The sequence below is a fragment of the Sinocyclocheilus grahami genome, unplaced genomic scaffold (genome assembly GCF_001515645.1).
Source record: "Sinocyclocheilus grahami isolate Dianchi unplaced genomic scaffold, SAMN03320097.WGS_v1.1 scaffold189.1, whole genome shotgun sequence".
In the NCBI taxonomy this organism is placed as follows: Eukaryota; Metazoa; Chordata; class Actinopteri; order Cypriniformes; family Cyprinidae; genus Sinocyclocheilus; species Sinocyclocheilus grahami.
Window position 1 is genome coordinate 711,024 of NW_015505368.1, and position 17,168 is coordinate 728,191.

At 36.7% G+C, this 17,168-nt stretch overlaps 1 protein-coding gene across 2 annotated transcripts in view; it reads right to left on the reverse strand.

The window, feature by feature from the left end:
• Positions 1 to 17,168, reverse strand: part of myo6b (myosin VIb) — a 70,436-nt gene that overhangs the window by 41,079 nt on the left and 12,189 nt on the right. For both annotated transcript variants that reach the window (XM_016284824.1, XM_016284825.1), the window contains exons 3-13: positions 16,294 to 16,363; positions 16,089 to 16,162; positions 13,443 to 13,572; positions 13,189 to 13,294; positions 12,297 to 12,352; positions 12,087 to 12,184; positions 11,844 to 12,008; positions 11,414 to 11,494; positions 7,925 to 8,105; positions 3,562 to 3,706; positions 778 to 935 (exon numbers count right to left, since the gene is read on the reverse strand). In XM_016284824.1, the coding sequence (XP_016140310.1) occupies positions 778 to 935; positions 3,562 to 3,706; positions 7,925 to 8,105; positions 11,414 to 11,494; positions 11,844 to 12,008; positions 12,087 to 12,184; positions 12,297 to 12,352; positions 13,189 to 13,294; positions 13,443 to 13,572; positions 16,089 to 16,162; positions 16,294 to 16,363 (1,264 nt within the window). The remainder of the gene's footprint in view (positions 1 to 777; positions 936 to 3,561; positions 3,707 to 7,924; positions 8,106 to 11,413; positions 11,495 to 11,843; positions 12,009 to 12,086; positions 12,185 to 12,296; positions 12,353 to 13,188; positions 13,295 to 13,442; positions 13,573 to 16,088; positions 16,163 to 16,293; positions 16,364 to 17,168) is intronic.

Consider the following 17,168-nt stretch of genomic DNA (forward strand, 5'->3'; position numbering starts at 1 on the left):
GCAAAAAAATAAGAAATCAGGAAGGGGGGCAACACTTTTTCACACCACTGTATATATTTCAGAAAAATGTTATGTATATATATTAAATATATTTATATATATAATATAAAATATAAGAATATAAATATATAAATGTATATACATGTAAATATTTTCAAAATATATACTGTATGTGTGTGCATTTATATTTACATAATAAATATACACAGTACACACACATATATTATGTAAACAAAAACTTTTATTTCGGATGCGATTAATCGTTTGACAGCACTAATTATTATTATTGTCATTATTATATTTAGAAAGTAAATGCATTTATTTTAAATCTTTTTGACAAATAATTGACATTTGAGTCATATTTAATCCAGAATATACTTTTAAGAGCTTCACGCAAGTCAAAATAGCTCAGAAAGAGCTATAGTTTCATACAGTGGGGTCCAAAACTCTGACACCTCAATGAAAATCATTTTTTAAAAAGTTGTAATTAAAACTAATAATCATTAAAACATAATTTTTTTAAAGTCTAATCAAATAAGTAAATTCAAATACCAAAAAATTCTGAAATCCGTATTAAATTGAGAAAATCTCTCCACTTGTTAAGCTGATGATAGTCATAAAACAGGTGTATTAGAAAATTAGACTAAGTTGTCTCATTTCTCATATGCATCTGGTTGACAATTGTATTGAAAATGTAAGAGCCATTAAAAACAGGTAAATGAGGACATTCAGTTAAGTCATCGTGACCCATCCATTGTGGCTATCACTCGGGCTCACCGAAGCCAGCGATGTCCAGCACACCGATGAAGTTGGAGGACGTATCAAAGGGGAAACACTGGTTGACCCGTTTGACCACATGATCAAAGAGCCGGCTGTAAATGGCTTTGGCGAGGGCATCACGGGCATTGTTGGCCTGTTCCACCTTCAGAGGCACCCTGGAGAGGAGCAAAGTGGGACAGGAGGAGTCAAAATCTGGGCCAGGTCTTCTGCTAATGCCGCCTCATCAATACATGTCCCTTCTGTTTTACTCTGTCCAACTTTGCACTCTTAAGACAGTTGCTGTTTTACCACTCTAAGCAAAATGTGTAAATACGCTTTAAGGGAAAGCAGAACGCCAACGAGAAATAATTTTTAGTCAATTTAATTTATTTTCCTTTCAATTCCATTATGATTGCAAACGCTCAAGGCTGCTGAAATATCTCCTCTGACTTTATTTGACCTGACAATAGTGTGCTTCTACAGTTATACAGAGGACAAACAAATATAATTACGGCTGTTACAGCCATAAATTTAAGCATCGGTGAAATGGTTTGGTAACGACATATGAGAGATAAAAATGTTTGTTTGGTTTTTTTTTTGAGGGGGGAACTTGTATTTATTAGGACAAATGTAAATTGGGACAGTTTTCTGCTGAAAGCAAGTTGTTGTTGTTTTAAATGACAATTACATGAGTTCCCTTAAGACCACGATTCCTAAAACTATGTAAGAAAATATGTAACCCTAATTGCTACCCTATTTGTAGCAATAACCAAAAATACATGGTATGGGTCAAAATGATCGATTTTTCTTTTATGCCAAAATCATTAGGATATTAAGAAAAGATCATGTTACATAAAGATGTTTTATAAATTTCCTACCATAAATATTTCAAAATCTAATTTTCGATTAGTAATATGCATTGCTAAGGACTTCATTTGGACAACTCTAAAGGTGATTTTCTCAATATTTAGTTTTTTTGCACCCTCAGATTCCAGATATTCAAATAGTTGTATCTCGACCAAATATTGTCCTGTCCTAACAAACCATATATCTATGCAAAGCATATTTATTCAGATGATGTATAAATATCAATTTCATAAAGTTGACCCTCATGACTGGTTTTGTGGTTCAGGGTCACATTTGTTTATAGTATGCAAATAATTGGTTCTAAAAGGCCTAGAATATTTTTAATGCAAAAACGTTCACTCCAACATCGTCCTTTTCTGCTTTGTTGTTCATCAGGTGTATAAAAACCGACTTAATGGTCCTCCTGCAGATTAATTACATAATTAAACTGAAAACAGCACAGGGAAAAGGATCCATTCATACTTATTTTGCAACGGGAACTTTGATAAATGTATATACGCAAAACAAACAGCACTTGAAATCCCAGTGAAGCTTAAAGGGCTTGAAATGCAGCAGGCCGGCGATATTACATGAAAACACAATAAATCTCTATAAAACACGCCTGTTAAAGCAAAGCAGCTCATAATCACAAGACACAACGGCTCCACCACTATCCTCAGGAGGCGTACGGATACTGGCAAACTGAAACTCCAGAACTGGATGATAAAACCTTCTTGCTCTCTCGACGACGCCGTCCCGCTGTGGGAATACCTGCTGTGTGACTCTTATTGCCTGCACAGTTAATAAAAGCTGGACCTGGCTCACAATAATCTCTACGATCTTGAGTCTATGAGATTGCTTTTCATTAGCTCGCTTTCATGTTATTAGTGTATTCCTTCGAGAGGCTGCTGCGCTCTTCCTTCTCAATGGCACCTACTTTGTTGAGTTTAACAGATTTTTAAAAAATCGCAATACGCCTCTGAAATGAGGCTCTGTCAGGCACAAGCTGCTGCCCTGTCTGGCGGTGTGAAATGCAAGGGTCAGTGTAGCCTTGTTTGAATACAGTCTCCATAATTTTCCATTGAACGCATAGTGCATATGTACGTGGTTGTGCATCTGTTCGCAATCAAATGAGGAGGGCAGTGAAACCTCTTGCAACTTTGATTCTCATCACACCTAAAAGACCCCAGGCCACTCCCTCAGACAAACATCCATTATTCATGCAGTGCAAACACTCCCAGTCCAGCATCTGTGCTCGGTTTAATATGAATCTACCGAGTGCTGGCCTATCATTCAGACGGTGCAGAATATAAAACCCCACCTGGGTGACGAAGAACGGAGTGTACGATTCAATCGAGGCAATCGAGTTTTTCCAATTGCTCTCTCCTTCGACAACTGGCGTGTGCAGTAATTGGACTGTGGGTTTTGCATGGAGAAAGCGGAGAAGACCTGGGCTTTTGTTTCACAAAATTGCAAACCTAAGACTCATCTTTAACCAGTAGTGGAGTGGTCTGAAACAAGCTGCTTGATACCTCAGGCCTTCTCTCTTACGTAATCAATAAAAAGAAATACATCCGTTTAAATGCAAAAGACTTTGGATGGCAACTAGACTATTACGGCCCCTCAGCCAATTTAGTCTATGCCACATTTGATTATACTGACCATATCTCTAATGGAAAAGCTGCGATTAGCTATTTTCACCTCTTCTCTCGTCTGTGAGCGAGCGACCGGAGAATTCATTTAACAGTTATGCGAATAGGGTGCAATGATGAAATGTAATACTAGAAGACGTTTCGCATCGTGGGGAAGATTGAGATGTGAGGAGAGCGTGAAAAATATCAAGCAGGGATCTGTGCTTACTTTTTGATTATCATTTGGATGCAAACAGAGAAATAAAACAAAACCAGAGGGTCAGTGGCTGAGCAGATTTTAAGGTAAACATGTGGGGTCACTCACTTGATGACTGTGCCTTTGGCGCCCCCTGCAGTGGTGAGCATGACCCTGGTGGTGAGGCTGACTCTCAGGTCATCCTCGTCCAGGCCCAGGAGCTCGGCACAGTATTCCAGAGTCTGACTGGTCTGGTTCTTCAGAATGCAGCCACCTGAGAGCAGATGCAAATTTTTAATGGTCATCTTTAAACTGTGGCTCATCATGTTTCTTATGCTGCGTCTAGACAGCAGAGTTTTTTAAATGTTTCAATGTACTGATGCTTTCGAAGCTGTTAATGACCAATTCCCCGTTGTATAATCCAATCAAAATATGTCAGCGTCAATAATACTCTAAGACAAAGGATTTAATTTTGTTGCTGCATTTATGTTGTTTTCATTTGGTTAAAAAAAAAAAGTGAATACCATTTTAAACAAATCCTAGATTTAAGAAAATGTAATCCTTAGAAAGTGTATAATACAGACATATTTTGATATATATATATATAAATATATCATGTCATATATTAATTATTTATTTATCCTGTCAAGACAAGGTTCAGCTTTTAAAATGTCATGTGGTACAAATTATAAATTCTTTATTTTTTATAATTTGTACAACATGACATTTTAAAAGCTGAACGTTGTCATGTCCTAAAAGGTCAAAATACCTGATAATTTAAGAACTGATTTTGACACAGACATGACAGTCCACAGAAGTCCTCTATGATATTATGTTGTTGTTGTTTTTTTATTTTGTTTCATTTTATTTTATTATTTTACTTTATTTTAGCTGCATGTTTCAGCAGTTTTGTCTCATAACATGGATTTCAGTTTTTTTAAATACTTATAATATTTGATATCAAACTGTTTCACTGTTTTTCCCCCCTAAATAAAATATTCTTCTCCACATAAGATTATGCCATATAAGATTATGCCACAATAAAAGATTATGCCAAACTATTTAAAAAAGGTTTCCTTTACAGGAATTTAATTATTTTAATGCTTTTTTAAAATACGCTTTTTTTCCCCTTCATATTAGGAGTTTTTTTTATTTATGCCTTCAAAAAAATTAGAAGAATTCCTAATGTTCCTAACAGAAGATTAATATTAATAGATACAAAAAAAATTAGATTTTTTTTGACTGATTTGACTCAGTGCTGTCTAAGAGCTAAAAGTGTGCAAAAAAAATCTATAAAAGCACACTCCTTCAATCTCCTATCGTATCTCAGCCCTTTTCAAAAATATGTTCTCATACATAATAGTCTTCAGGTCTCCTGTAAGACCTCTGTAACATTAGGCTCTGTGTTTTCCAGCTGAAAGTATCTCAGGACAGCAGCTCCATTGTGAGCAGAGAAATGGAGCAGGCCAGAGTGGTAAAAGGTGTTGTACCTTCATCAGAAGAGGAAAACAAATCCTGGATGCACGTCTGGCAACACTAGAAAGAGCCCCGTTACTGCCACAGCAGCTCTCTAATGAGGTCTTTTGAGTTGGAGGAGAGCTGGGTGTGTGTGTGTGTGTGTGTGTGTGTGTGTATGTGTGTGTGTGTGTGTGAGAGGGAGGGAGTTTAATGAGGAGAACATCAGCACATGTACATGAGCTCGAAAAATAATAAAATAACACTTCAGACATCAGTGAAAATTTCTTCCCTGACTGAACGCAGATGGTGAAAATTCTGTATAAAAGCAAAATTGGTTGTATTTTGAAGTCTCTTATCCTGAAAGAAACCAAATATTTATAAACCAAGCATGACATGACAAAGCAACAAGCGATAAATCCCATCTCTTTTTTTGTCCTAAGCGGCATAATTGCAACCGACACAAGACATTTTATCGGCCGTTTGGTTTCTAGTTCTGCTTTATTCCAATTTATATAGAGTGAAATCTCACTGGTTGCATATTAAAGGGGTCATATGATGCGATTTCAATTTTTCCTTTCTCTTTGGAGTGTTACAAGCTCTTGGTGCATAAAGAAGATCTGTAAAGTTGCAAAGACTCAAATCCAAAGATATTCTTTATAAAAGTTAAGAGTCAACCACGCTTACCTAAAACGGCTCGTTCTAACACGCCCCCACATATCTACGTCACGATGTGGGAAGATTTGCATAACGCCGCCCAAATATTCACGCAAAGAAAGGCGGCGTAACTTTTATTCTCGCTGTAGTATTGTTGCCGCCGCCATGTCGTGAAGATGCTGTGTGTTTCGTTGTGAAAGCGAAACTACTTTGTTTGTGTAGCGTCTGGACCAATCAAACACATAATTTTTCATTTGATTTAACAAATCAGTTCTTCATTAGATTAACAAATCGCCACAGTCCCCTCACCCAATAAACTGGATGCCAGGATGTCTGCAAATGACACCAAACCATGGCAACCCTGACACCAGATACTTTTACGACCTCATGGAATGTGAGCTTTGACTGATTTGACTCAGTGCTGTCTAAGAGCTAAAAGTGTGCAAAAAAAATCTATAAAAGCACACTCCTTCAATCTCCTATCGTATCTCAGCCCTTTTCAAAAATATGTTCTCATACATAATAGTCTTCAGGTCTCCTGTAAGACCTCTGTAACATTAGGCTCTGTGTTTTCCAGCTGAAAGTATCTCAGGACAGCAGCTCCATTGTGAGCAGAGAAATGGAGCAGGCCAGAGTGGTAAAAGGTGTTGTACCTTCATCAGAAGAGGAAAACAAATCCTGGATGCACGTCTGGCAACACTAGAAAGAGCCCCGTTACTGCCACAGCAGCTCTCTAATGAGGTCTTTTGAGTTGGAGGAGAGCTGGGTGTGTGTGTGTGTGTGTGTGTGTGTGTGTATGTGTGTGTGTGTGTGTGAGAGGGAGGGAGTTTAATGAGGAGAACATCAGCACATGTACATGAGCTCGAAAAATAATAAAATAACACTTCAGACATCAGTGAAAATTTCTTCCCTGACTGAACGCAGATGGTGAAAATTCTGTATAAAAGCAAAATTGGTTGTATTTTGAAGTCTCTTATCCTGAAAGAAACCAAATATTTATAAACCAAGCATGACATGACAAAGCAACAAGCGATAAATCCCATCTCTTTTTTTGTCCTAAGCGGCATAATTGCAACCGACACAAGACATTTTATCGGCCGTTTGGTTTCTAGTTCTGCTTTATTCCAATTTATATAGAGTGAAATCTCACTGGTTGCATATTAAAGGGGTCATATGATGCGATTTCAATTTTTCCTTTCTCTTTGGAGTGTTACAAGCTCTTGGTGCATAAAGAAGATCTGTAAAGTTGCAAAGACTCAAATCCAAAGATATTCTTTATAAAAGTTAAGAGTCAACCACGCTTACCTAAAACGGCTCGTTCTAACACGCCCCCACATATCTACGTCACGATGTGAGAAGATTTGCATAACGCCGCCCAAATATTCACGCAAAGAAAGGCGGCGTAACTTTTATTCTCGCTGTAGTATTGTTGCCGCCGCCATGTCGTGAAGATGCGCCGTTCTCAAGCCCGCTGGCCTCCCCTCACTCTAGGCTGTCGTGTGTGATGCTGTTTCGTTGTGAAAGCGAAACTACTTTGTTTGGCCTTCCCAAAAGAGGACACGACTAGAAATCAGTGGTTAAGTTGTATTTACAACACTGTTCCAGAACAGTTTAACCCAAATATTCAGATGTGTGCAGCGCATTTTATGGAGGACTGTTTCCTGATCCTGGTAGAGTAGACTACAATGCCGGCTGTTCTGACTCTCAGACTGCAAGTATGTTTTTTATAATTAAAGAATTTGCCACTGATGATTCAAATTCGAGTTTTGAGCAGTGTAGAGTAGCGCTTGTTGTTTGTCATTTCTCCGATCACAAAAGCAAACATGGTATTATGTTCACGCGGCGCGATGCAACGCAATGCGTAAAAAGACAGTATAAGTCATTATAATCCGTAAGTATGTCCCGACTGGATGCAACAAATGCCTCGTTTATAATGGGTTTGAATGTTTTTGTCTCGTCGCTCCGGCCGGACAGGGCATCACAATATGGTAAGGGGTGTAACATTTCCGTCACACACTTGAGGTATTCGGCCAATCACAACGCACTGGATAGCTGGCCAATCAGAGCACACCTCGCTTTTCAGACCGATGAGCTTTGTAAAAATCGATGCGTTTCAGAAAGGCGGGGCATAGAGGAGAAACAATAATGTACAGTATGTGGAAAATAATGTGTTTTTTGAACCTTAAACCACATAAACGCATTTCATTACACCAAATACATAAAATTATGTTCTTTTTAGCAGCATCATATGACCCCTTTAAACATCAAATATGTTCTGACTGGTTGTGATTTTGTCACTTTATGCAGGATACAAAATTACTTCATGCTTGAAACTTGTCACATCAGGTATTTTTTCTATAGGTGCAATATGAATGGCTACCAGAGGTGCTTCCTGTCTCTTCAAAGTCGATATTGCCGAGATGAAGGACGCCAGACACCACTCTGAAGAGATTGAGCTTCTCTGTGTCATCCAGGCCGATTTTCTTCATGGCCACCACCATTCTGTTGAAATCTCCCAGGTCATCCAGCAATGGGTCCTTCAGGGCACCCACCTTCCCATGCTACAGAAACAAAGGACCATCAAGACACACAAAAATATCCATAGGTCACATGCACTGCAAGTACCTGAGAAGAAAATGCAGTGGCACTGCAGCTATAATCAGAAAACAGAAATGTATACTGGAGGGCTGTATACAGATCTAGATCTCTGATTGAAGGAAAGAGGAAAAGAAAACAAACCACACCTGAGGGTCAGAGTGTGCCAGCACTTCCTTTTTGACTCTCTTTTACAGTCATATTCCAAAAAAATATATATATAATTCTGTCATCGATTAATCACCTTTCATTCTAAACTTGAATGATTTTCTGTTTGAGGAAACTTTATGTTGCTGTTTCATTGAAAAGAGCAACATTAACATTAAATGATGACAGAATTTTTATTTTGAGCAAACTATGCCTTTAAATCACTGACAAACTGATAATCTGCAGTCTGATGACAAAGCAGATCACACCACTCTGACCACAATAGAGCATAAACACTGTTTAATAACCATAACTACAAGCACCCCTTACAAAAATACTTTTTTTTTCTCCACACAGAAAGCCTCATGCATATTAGCTTGCAGACCCATGCACATACTAATGTCCAATTTCATGCACAGAAACCCAGAAAGCTGAAGAATGTAAAGCATGAAAATCATTTAGAAAGGCCAACTGGTAAAACATCACCTTATGATCCTGAATTTTAAAAAAGATCAGGGAAGGCAAAGACACAATATTCAGTTAGAAAACTACTAATATAAACAAAATGGCTACAAAATTAGTGCTCTGTTCCAAAGCCTACACAGGTGACATTTTAATGACAAAACAAGTCTTAAAATAAGCTAAAACATTACAAATAAAATAATAATTACATTGTATTTCTAATTTGTTCTTTTAATCTGTAATGTTTAAAATCTTTATCAACCAAGGTTCTCACAGACAGTAAACCTGGATATACTTTATGAAGTAATTTTAAGTGTATGATTTTTAAAATGGAAATTAATAAAATCTTTAAAAATGTAAGATTAAAGAAAAAAACTGAGAAAAAAAACCTGCAACTGAACAACCAAAAAGGTGTTAAAATATCAAATCAAAATCTACATCTTTTATCATTTTTTTTAGATTTGCATTATGTTAAAAACGAATCAAGATATATATATATATATATATATATCCATCCTATTGGGAAGAGAATGCTAAGAAATCTAGAAAAACCAGGAAATATTCTAGAATTGAATTGTTTAAATTATTTATCATAATTTAATTACTTCAATATAGTTCTACTTTTTTTCTGTAAATATGAAAATGAGCAGCTTTGTAATTGTGGCATACAGTAGGTATGAAAAATATCTTGGGGGCCTTTTAATATTGTCTTTGAAAAGAGGAGACTTTGAAGTCAAAAAGGTTGAGAACCACTGGGCACTTTAAAAACAGTATTGGCCAAATTCTATGGTAGCCTTTCATACATATTATTTTTCAGAAGGCAATCCCAGAATGCAGAGCTCAATGGCTAATAAGTTGAACAAAAAACAAACTCAATGAAATCTTATTCAATTTTGAAAAGTATCACTAAAAATGTACTATTTTACTCAGTATGTGTGTGCGCTTTGTATTTTTATCCTTATTAGAGTATGATGCTGTTAGCATAGCAGCATGCTAATCTAACTCTATCCGCTTAAGTCTGACACGCCATGTGACCATTTCCAGGTCTAAACACTATCAGAAGGCAAAAGCAAAAAATAAATGGTGATAAAATACATTCACAGTGTGCTGTAATACTACTGAAATCTCAGATGGCCATACAGTGTTTCACCTTTTATGAATCATTAAACTATTGGTGTCCGGGACAAAATGACTTTTTAAAAGCCTAGCTTAATAGAAATATAAATTTCTCAAAAATGGCTGTTGCGATAGTATTCTCAATTGAAATGAATAGAGACTTGGACCTGGAAACATTAATGTATTCCTTTTGTCACAACTTAACAAGATTGGAAATAGATTTGAAACTGCATAGATTAAAAACTGTCAGCCATAAAAATGTACTATTTTACTCAGTATGTGTGTGCGCTTTGTATTTTTATCCTTATTAGAGTATGATGCTGTTAGCATAGCAGCATGCTAATCTAACTCTATCCGCTTAAGTCTGACACGCCATGTGACCATTTCCAGGTCTAAACACTATCAGAAGGCAAAAGCAAAAAATAAATGGTGATAAAATACATATTCACAGTCTGCTGTAATACTACTGAAATCTCAGATGGCCATACAGTGTTTCACCTTTTATGAATCATTAAACTATTGGTGTCCGGGACAAAATGACTTTTTAAAAGCCTAGCTTAATAGAAATATAAATTTCTCAAAAATGGCTGTTGCGATAGTATTCTCAATTGAAATGAATAGAGACTTGGACCTGGAAACATTAATGTATTCCTTTTGTCACAACTTAACAAGATTGGAAATAGATTTGAAACTGCATAGATTAAAAACTGTCAGCCGAGTCAATTTGAATTCTATTTGAGTGGCGCGGACTTCCTGTCTTTGTAGAGAGTACCAAATCAGTCACTTATAAGGTTCCTTGGTTAGGATATATATAGGCACTATGACAGCTCACTAGGTTTTGGACCAGAGCCTAAGCGATTCTGAATTTAAAACGGATTGCATAAATATCCTAATATCGACCCAAACTCATTAAGATATTGAAGTGTTCAAGGATGATAAAAAAGGATGAAAAAACAACAACAACAAAAGTATCATCTGCGAATTTTGGGTATCAAACTAATCTAGTGAAAAAATGTAGTGAAACAGACGGTGTTGAGCTAGCAAATGAACTACTGCATCAATAAAAACAGCAGCTAATGAAGATCTCATCACCTGCAGGGGGATTCAACACAACGATGATTTATAATAATGGCCCTTGATAACAATAACATCAATTGATGGGCTCGGTCTCAAGAGAGGGCTGTGTGCAAACACAACACAACAACGCTGGAATTTATTACACTTTACATAATTCATCAAAGACGTGAACTAATTTCTGTGGGTAACTAATTCTATTCGAGGCATAGCGGTGATCCTGCAACTTCAGAGATTCTGGCTGCGCAAAAGGTGTGTTCATTCAGCATGTCCTCTAGTCTTAATTTCACTGCACAAACGGCAAGGATTTGATCATACATCAAAAACGACTCTGATATCTTTACTACAGCAGCTCAGCTAAGGGCTGTTTATTACTTCAAATTGGCCACATATGTGTATCAGAACGTAGGAAGGAGGAAATAGACTCATCACGTCACTGACCCAGAGATTCCCAAACACAGATGATTATATGTACCTCTGGACTTTTCCTGTTTTGCATGATCTGTTTATCCGAGTCCTTGTTTGCAAAGTATCGGGTGCAGCCGCGATTCAAATACTGAGTGAAACACAAGCACACACAATGAGGGTAGTTAATATAGGAGACCAAAAGCTGCAGAAATACATTCATAAGCATTGTAAAGCAAATATGCCATCTAGTGGTACATCAACGCTTCACTGTATACAAAGGCCGGAAATCATATAACCTAAACTAATGTATAATTGGATTTGATTTGTTTTGATAAAACTTCAGTTGACACTTCCTGGAGTTGTGTGCTTTGATACAGTCAACAGGCTGTGGTCACACCAATTATAACACAGAGTCTCAAAGTTTCCTACTAAACAGAGTGTCTAAGCTTTGTTAATTGCTTTCCAGTTTCCTGACACACAATACACAGGAAACTGACCCGGAAGTTGTCCGGAGAGTTGAGATGAAGAATGTTCCTGATGTCCTCTGATGCCCCTGCACAAAGTCTGTAAAATATATGATAGTTTCGCTCTTCTGCACCCTGCATGCAAATCCGAGACTTCTCCAGCAGATAGTGCGAGACAAATCCGCCCACAACTGCATTCTGAAGACACGATGAACACACTTAGTAACTGAGTCTTACAAGATCACATTCTAGTCTTCAGAGCAAGAGAAAGTTTACCTTCTCATTAAAGTGAATTTCCACAAACTTTCCAAAGCGGCTGCTGTTGTTGTTCCTGACCGTCTTTGCATTTCCAAAAGCTTCAAGCAAGGGGTTGGCTGCACGGAACAGACATATTATTTATAAACAGATTTTGCATTGTACAGTATGCAAAAATCAAACACTACTGTACTAGTCACAACCAGTTAAAAGTGCCTTTGGCAAACCTACCCTCAACAATCCTCTCATCTATATCTTGACATGTTCCATAAGATGTGGTTAAATACCTGAAATTAAACAGATACATGATTAAAATGACAAAACTCATTTAACAAATCATAAAACATATTTACTTACCATTAACATTACTGAGCACTGCAACATGCTACAATTCAAACGTTTTTTTATGTTTTTAAAAGAGATCTCAACAAGGCTACATTTTTTGGATCAAAAATACAAATGTGAAATATTTTTACAATTATTTTATTCCTGTGACGGCAAAGCTGAATTTTTGCAAAGCAGCATCCATTACTCCAGTCTTGAGAGTCACATGATCCTTCAGAAATCATTCTAATATGCAGATTTGCTGCTCAAGAAACATTTCTTTTTATTATAATTGATAAAAATAGTTGAGTGTAATAATTTATTTGAAACAGAAATCTTATGTAGCATTATAAACGTCTTTACGGGTCACTTTTGATGCACCCTTGCTGTATAAAAGTATTAATTTCTGACTCTAAACTTCTGAATTGTAGTGTACATGCTAACATGATTTAAATCAAATTGTAAACATTATAGTCTGACGGTTGCTGATTTTTCAAGATTTAGTGAAACACATATGGAATGATCCTCATATCAAGTCACAAAAAATGAAAACCACAATGGGTTTTTATGTTTTTGAACAGTTTTGTAGGCACCATAATATTTATATTTATTTTTATAATTATAATGTCTAAAAATGACATTATATATTATGTCTAAAAAGAAATATCATCCTAATTTCACCACCACTGCCAGGTATGGCAAAAACGACTAGATTTGGACCCTGTATACATGTGAGAAATATTAATTGAAGTGTTTTTTCATTTTTTCATTTCATCCATGAATATACAGTTACCATTACCTGAGAACAAATTTTGTGTTTTCAGTTTTTCCAGCACCAGATTCACCAGACACAATGATGGACTGACTCATCTTCAGAACTCTCATGTCTCTATAGGCTTTGTCCGCTGAGACGGAGACAGAGAGAGAGAGACAGAAGTTTGTTGAAATCGCTGTCAACACTGTAGCTATCTAAAAAAAAAATAACTACAAAAGAAAGACTTAGAACGGAATCCTCAAGTGTCCTATTAGCCAGACATTCATGTGCCCACTCACCAATAGCATAGACATGAGGGGGAAGTGTCCCCAAAGAGCGTCCCTGATAGCTCTTAATGGTCTCTGGGGAGTAGAGTTTAGGGATGTCGAAATACGGGTTCACCGCAATCAGGATGTTAGCCACAGACGTCTGAAATAAAACACACACATGATCAGAGAAGATTTAAAACGTTCATTGTTAGGTGTATGACTTCGTATTTGCAGTCTTCCATATTTTGGCCAAACAGATCAGTGGTTGAAGTACAAACAATAGTTGATTTGTTAACCGCTGTCATTAAAACCCTCATACTTTCAGGTTAGCTGTGCTGTGTGGAGCGTCGCTACCTCACAGGACCTAATTAAGTGCATTGGGCAACTTGATAGCGTCTGAGCAGTTTTAGCTGGGTCATCTGAGACATGCAGTCACATTAGGGCAGGGCCTGGGCCATCTCCTGACAGGCTCGGGCGCTGTGCTGATGAGCGGACGCTGACAGCGGGACCGCAGTCTCTCAGATGAGAGGCTAATAAGGGCTACTGGAGCCCGACAATAACATGCCCATCAGCTCCGTACCTGCAGGCATGCCTGCCAATGAGATCTACGGGGTTTTGCGTGAATCTGGAAGCCCTACACTGCCCTGAGGTGATCGTTAAGCATCATGAATGCATCATGCAGTTTTTTAAGATTTAATGCCCCAAATCTGTTTAAAATTTAAAGTGTAGTTTCATTAGAAGAAGCTTTAATTCGTTAGAATCAGTTTGTTATACATAATCAGGTTATGGGTGTAATTTAAATGCTTAGCTTAACATGCAGAGACAACATATGTAGGTTCTGTGGTGCCTTAAAAACTTCAATCTGTTAATTTGAGCATCCCGACCTGCATCAAACAATAGTATGAATTTAGGACCCAATGGAGGGTAGGGGGACAGCAATTTCAATTTTCACCTTTTCTGTGACGTTAGATCCGGAAATATTTTCCATTCATTTTTTACCCTAAAAAGTCTTCGCTGAAGAGTTATAAACCACAACACAAATCAGCCAGCTATTAGGTCAATCACATCGTCATCAGAACATCATAAACATATACCAATTTTAAAAAATGCATTTTATATTTAGTGCTGTCAAATCGATTAATCGCATCCAAAATAAAAGTTTGTTTACATAATATACAATATGTGTGTATTGTGTATATTTATATGTATATATAAATACACAGACATGCATATATTTAAGAAATATAACATTTAATATATATCTATATTTATATATAAGAAAAATGAATATATACAGTGGGTACGGAAAGTATTCAGACCCCCTTAAATTTTTCACTCTTTGTTATATTGCAGCCATTTGCTAAAATCATTTAAGTTAATTTTTTTTTCCTCATTAATGTACACACAGCACCCCATATTGACAGAAAAACACAGAATTGTTGACATTTTTGCAGATTTATTAAAAAAGAAAAACTGAAATATCACATGGTCCTAAGTATTCAGACCCTTTGCTGTGACACTCATATATTTAACGCAGGTGCTGTCCATTTCTTCTGATCATCCTGGAGATGGTTCTACACCTTCATTTGAGTCCAGCTGCTGTATATATAAATACACAGACATGCATATATTTAAGAAATATACTATTTAATATATATCTATATTTATATATAAGAAAAATGAATATATACATATAAATATTTCTTAAATATATACAATTTAGGTGCGTGTATTTATATATACATTTACAGTATAAATATACACAGTACATATATATTAAGTAAACACTTTTATTTTGGATGCGATTAATCGCGATTAATCAATTTGACAGCACTAATAGTGAGATATTTGGTTTATGGCTAAGTATGCATTATTTACAAATATCTTCGTATTTTGAGAGATTCAATTACATATTTTGCCGTGCTTCATAGGAGTTCTTTACAGAATCACGGGTAATGTAGCTATCAGGAATTCTGCTGTTAAATGACTCTTTGAAAAATAGGTTGCAAAAATAGGAAGGCTGATGGCTTCAACAAAAGCAAATTAAATACCATCGATTAACGGCCTTGGGAGTTTACAGAAGGTCCGTTTTCAAGGGTTTATAAGTAATGGTTAAAAATCTATTTTCATATGGTGAAAATCAATTAAACTTTTACTTCCCGTACACTGTAGTTTTAATTTTGTCAAGCAAGTTAATCAAAGTTTAAAGAAAAGTCTGGCACAAACACTGCAAGCCAACTCTATCACCCCCTTGAGTACTGAGCTTCATTACTGCCAAAATAGTGCACATTTACCATCGTTCAGCTAAATTTCGATGGTAAATCCTGTCATTTGAATAGGAATCCGTGCAACTGGAGTTTCGCGTGAGGCCAAAAAAAGTTTAATACGCAGATCTTGTTCGTGTCACGTAGTTGGTCAAATTCGCAGCTAATCTGCCACATTGACCAACAGAAAGCTGTTTGGTTTGAAAGACTTCTGTGTGAGCAGACCTTTATGCATCACTCCCTATTGACAATAGATAATGGACCTTGCAAAATCCGCAAAAATATGTCATTAAAATTGGACCGTGCTTATGTTATAAGTTGGCCAAGTATTTGTGCATTTGCATAGTTTTGGCCTTGGAAAAGGGCACAGACATGCTGGAAAACAAGAATTCAGAACAGGAATTTGACTTACATAGATCAAGTCTTTGCTGTAACGGACACGGATGTTGTTCAGAAGAGTGGCCTCATTTAAATACATAAGAGAACCTGGAAGTAAATATGTAAACATGTAAATAAATATATCCCAAGTAAATTTGAGAATATCATTGAACATCATAAGCTTAACTATTTTACGTGATGCTAATGGAAGAGGCACCCCAACTAAGGTATATACTTACAGTTGTCTTCAACATGTTTGTTCACATCGTCCTCAGCAGGAAAGACTTGATTGATGGGAGCCAGGAACGTCTGCAAAGTCAAAATGAGCACCGTCAACTTTGTGACCTCTGGCCAAATGAAAAACCTGGCCTAACAACAACTGTCTACACTGACCTATTTCACTATTTATCCATATTATTAAAAGCGCACAGACTTTACGACCACACAGAAGATTAATGGGACAAAAAACAAGTAGATGATGGCAGCCGTTTGTTCTCTCATTTCCGACTCTGTCTGGTTACTTTCAGCGAGGTGTAAAGCTATAAACACTCAAGGTCTTCATACATTACGACTGCATAAATGACACGAAGAGCGGTGCTAGGTCAGCCATGATTGATTGTGTCTAATGGTGGCCATAATGCAGAGAAGAAACAGTAAAGTCATGTTAATGTGAAAGGTGAGAACATAAGCTGCGAAATCCATTACGTAACACATTAGAAGACACCCAAAACTGCCCATCACACCGGTGCGTTATTCAGAGCGAGATGAGACAGGCTGACCTTTCCCAGAAAACCCATCTCATCCCTGCTGGCTTTCCTGCTTTACATTATTCCACTTCCTCACTTTTATATAAGTCATTTACATTAGGAAATGTATTATCTGCCTCAGTGTCATGGATATCATCTACCTCTTTGACCTAAAAAAACACACACAACTTTGATATATTCAAGTGGGAACGTCTCACGCATTGTTTACCTTTGTTTAATAAAAGCTAATGTGCCAATGACAAACAAGAGAGTTAATGACAAAGAAAATAAAATCTATAGCTTTAAACAGTTCTTAGAAATATGCTCTTTGTATTCATGCTGGTTTCATATGGTTTTGAAAAATTAGA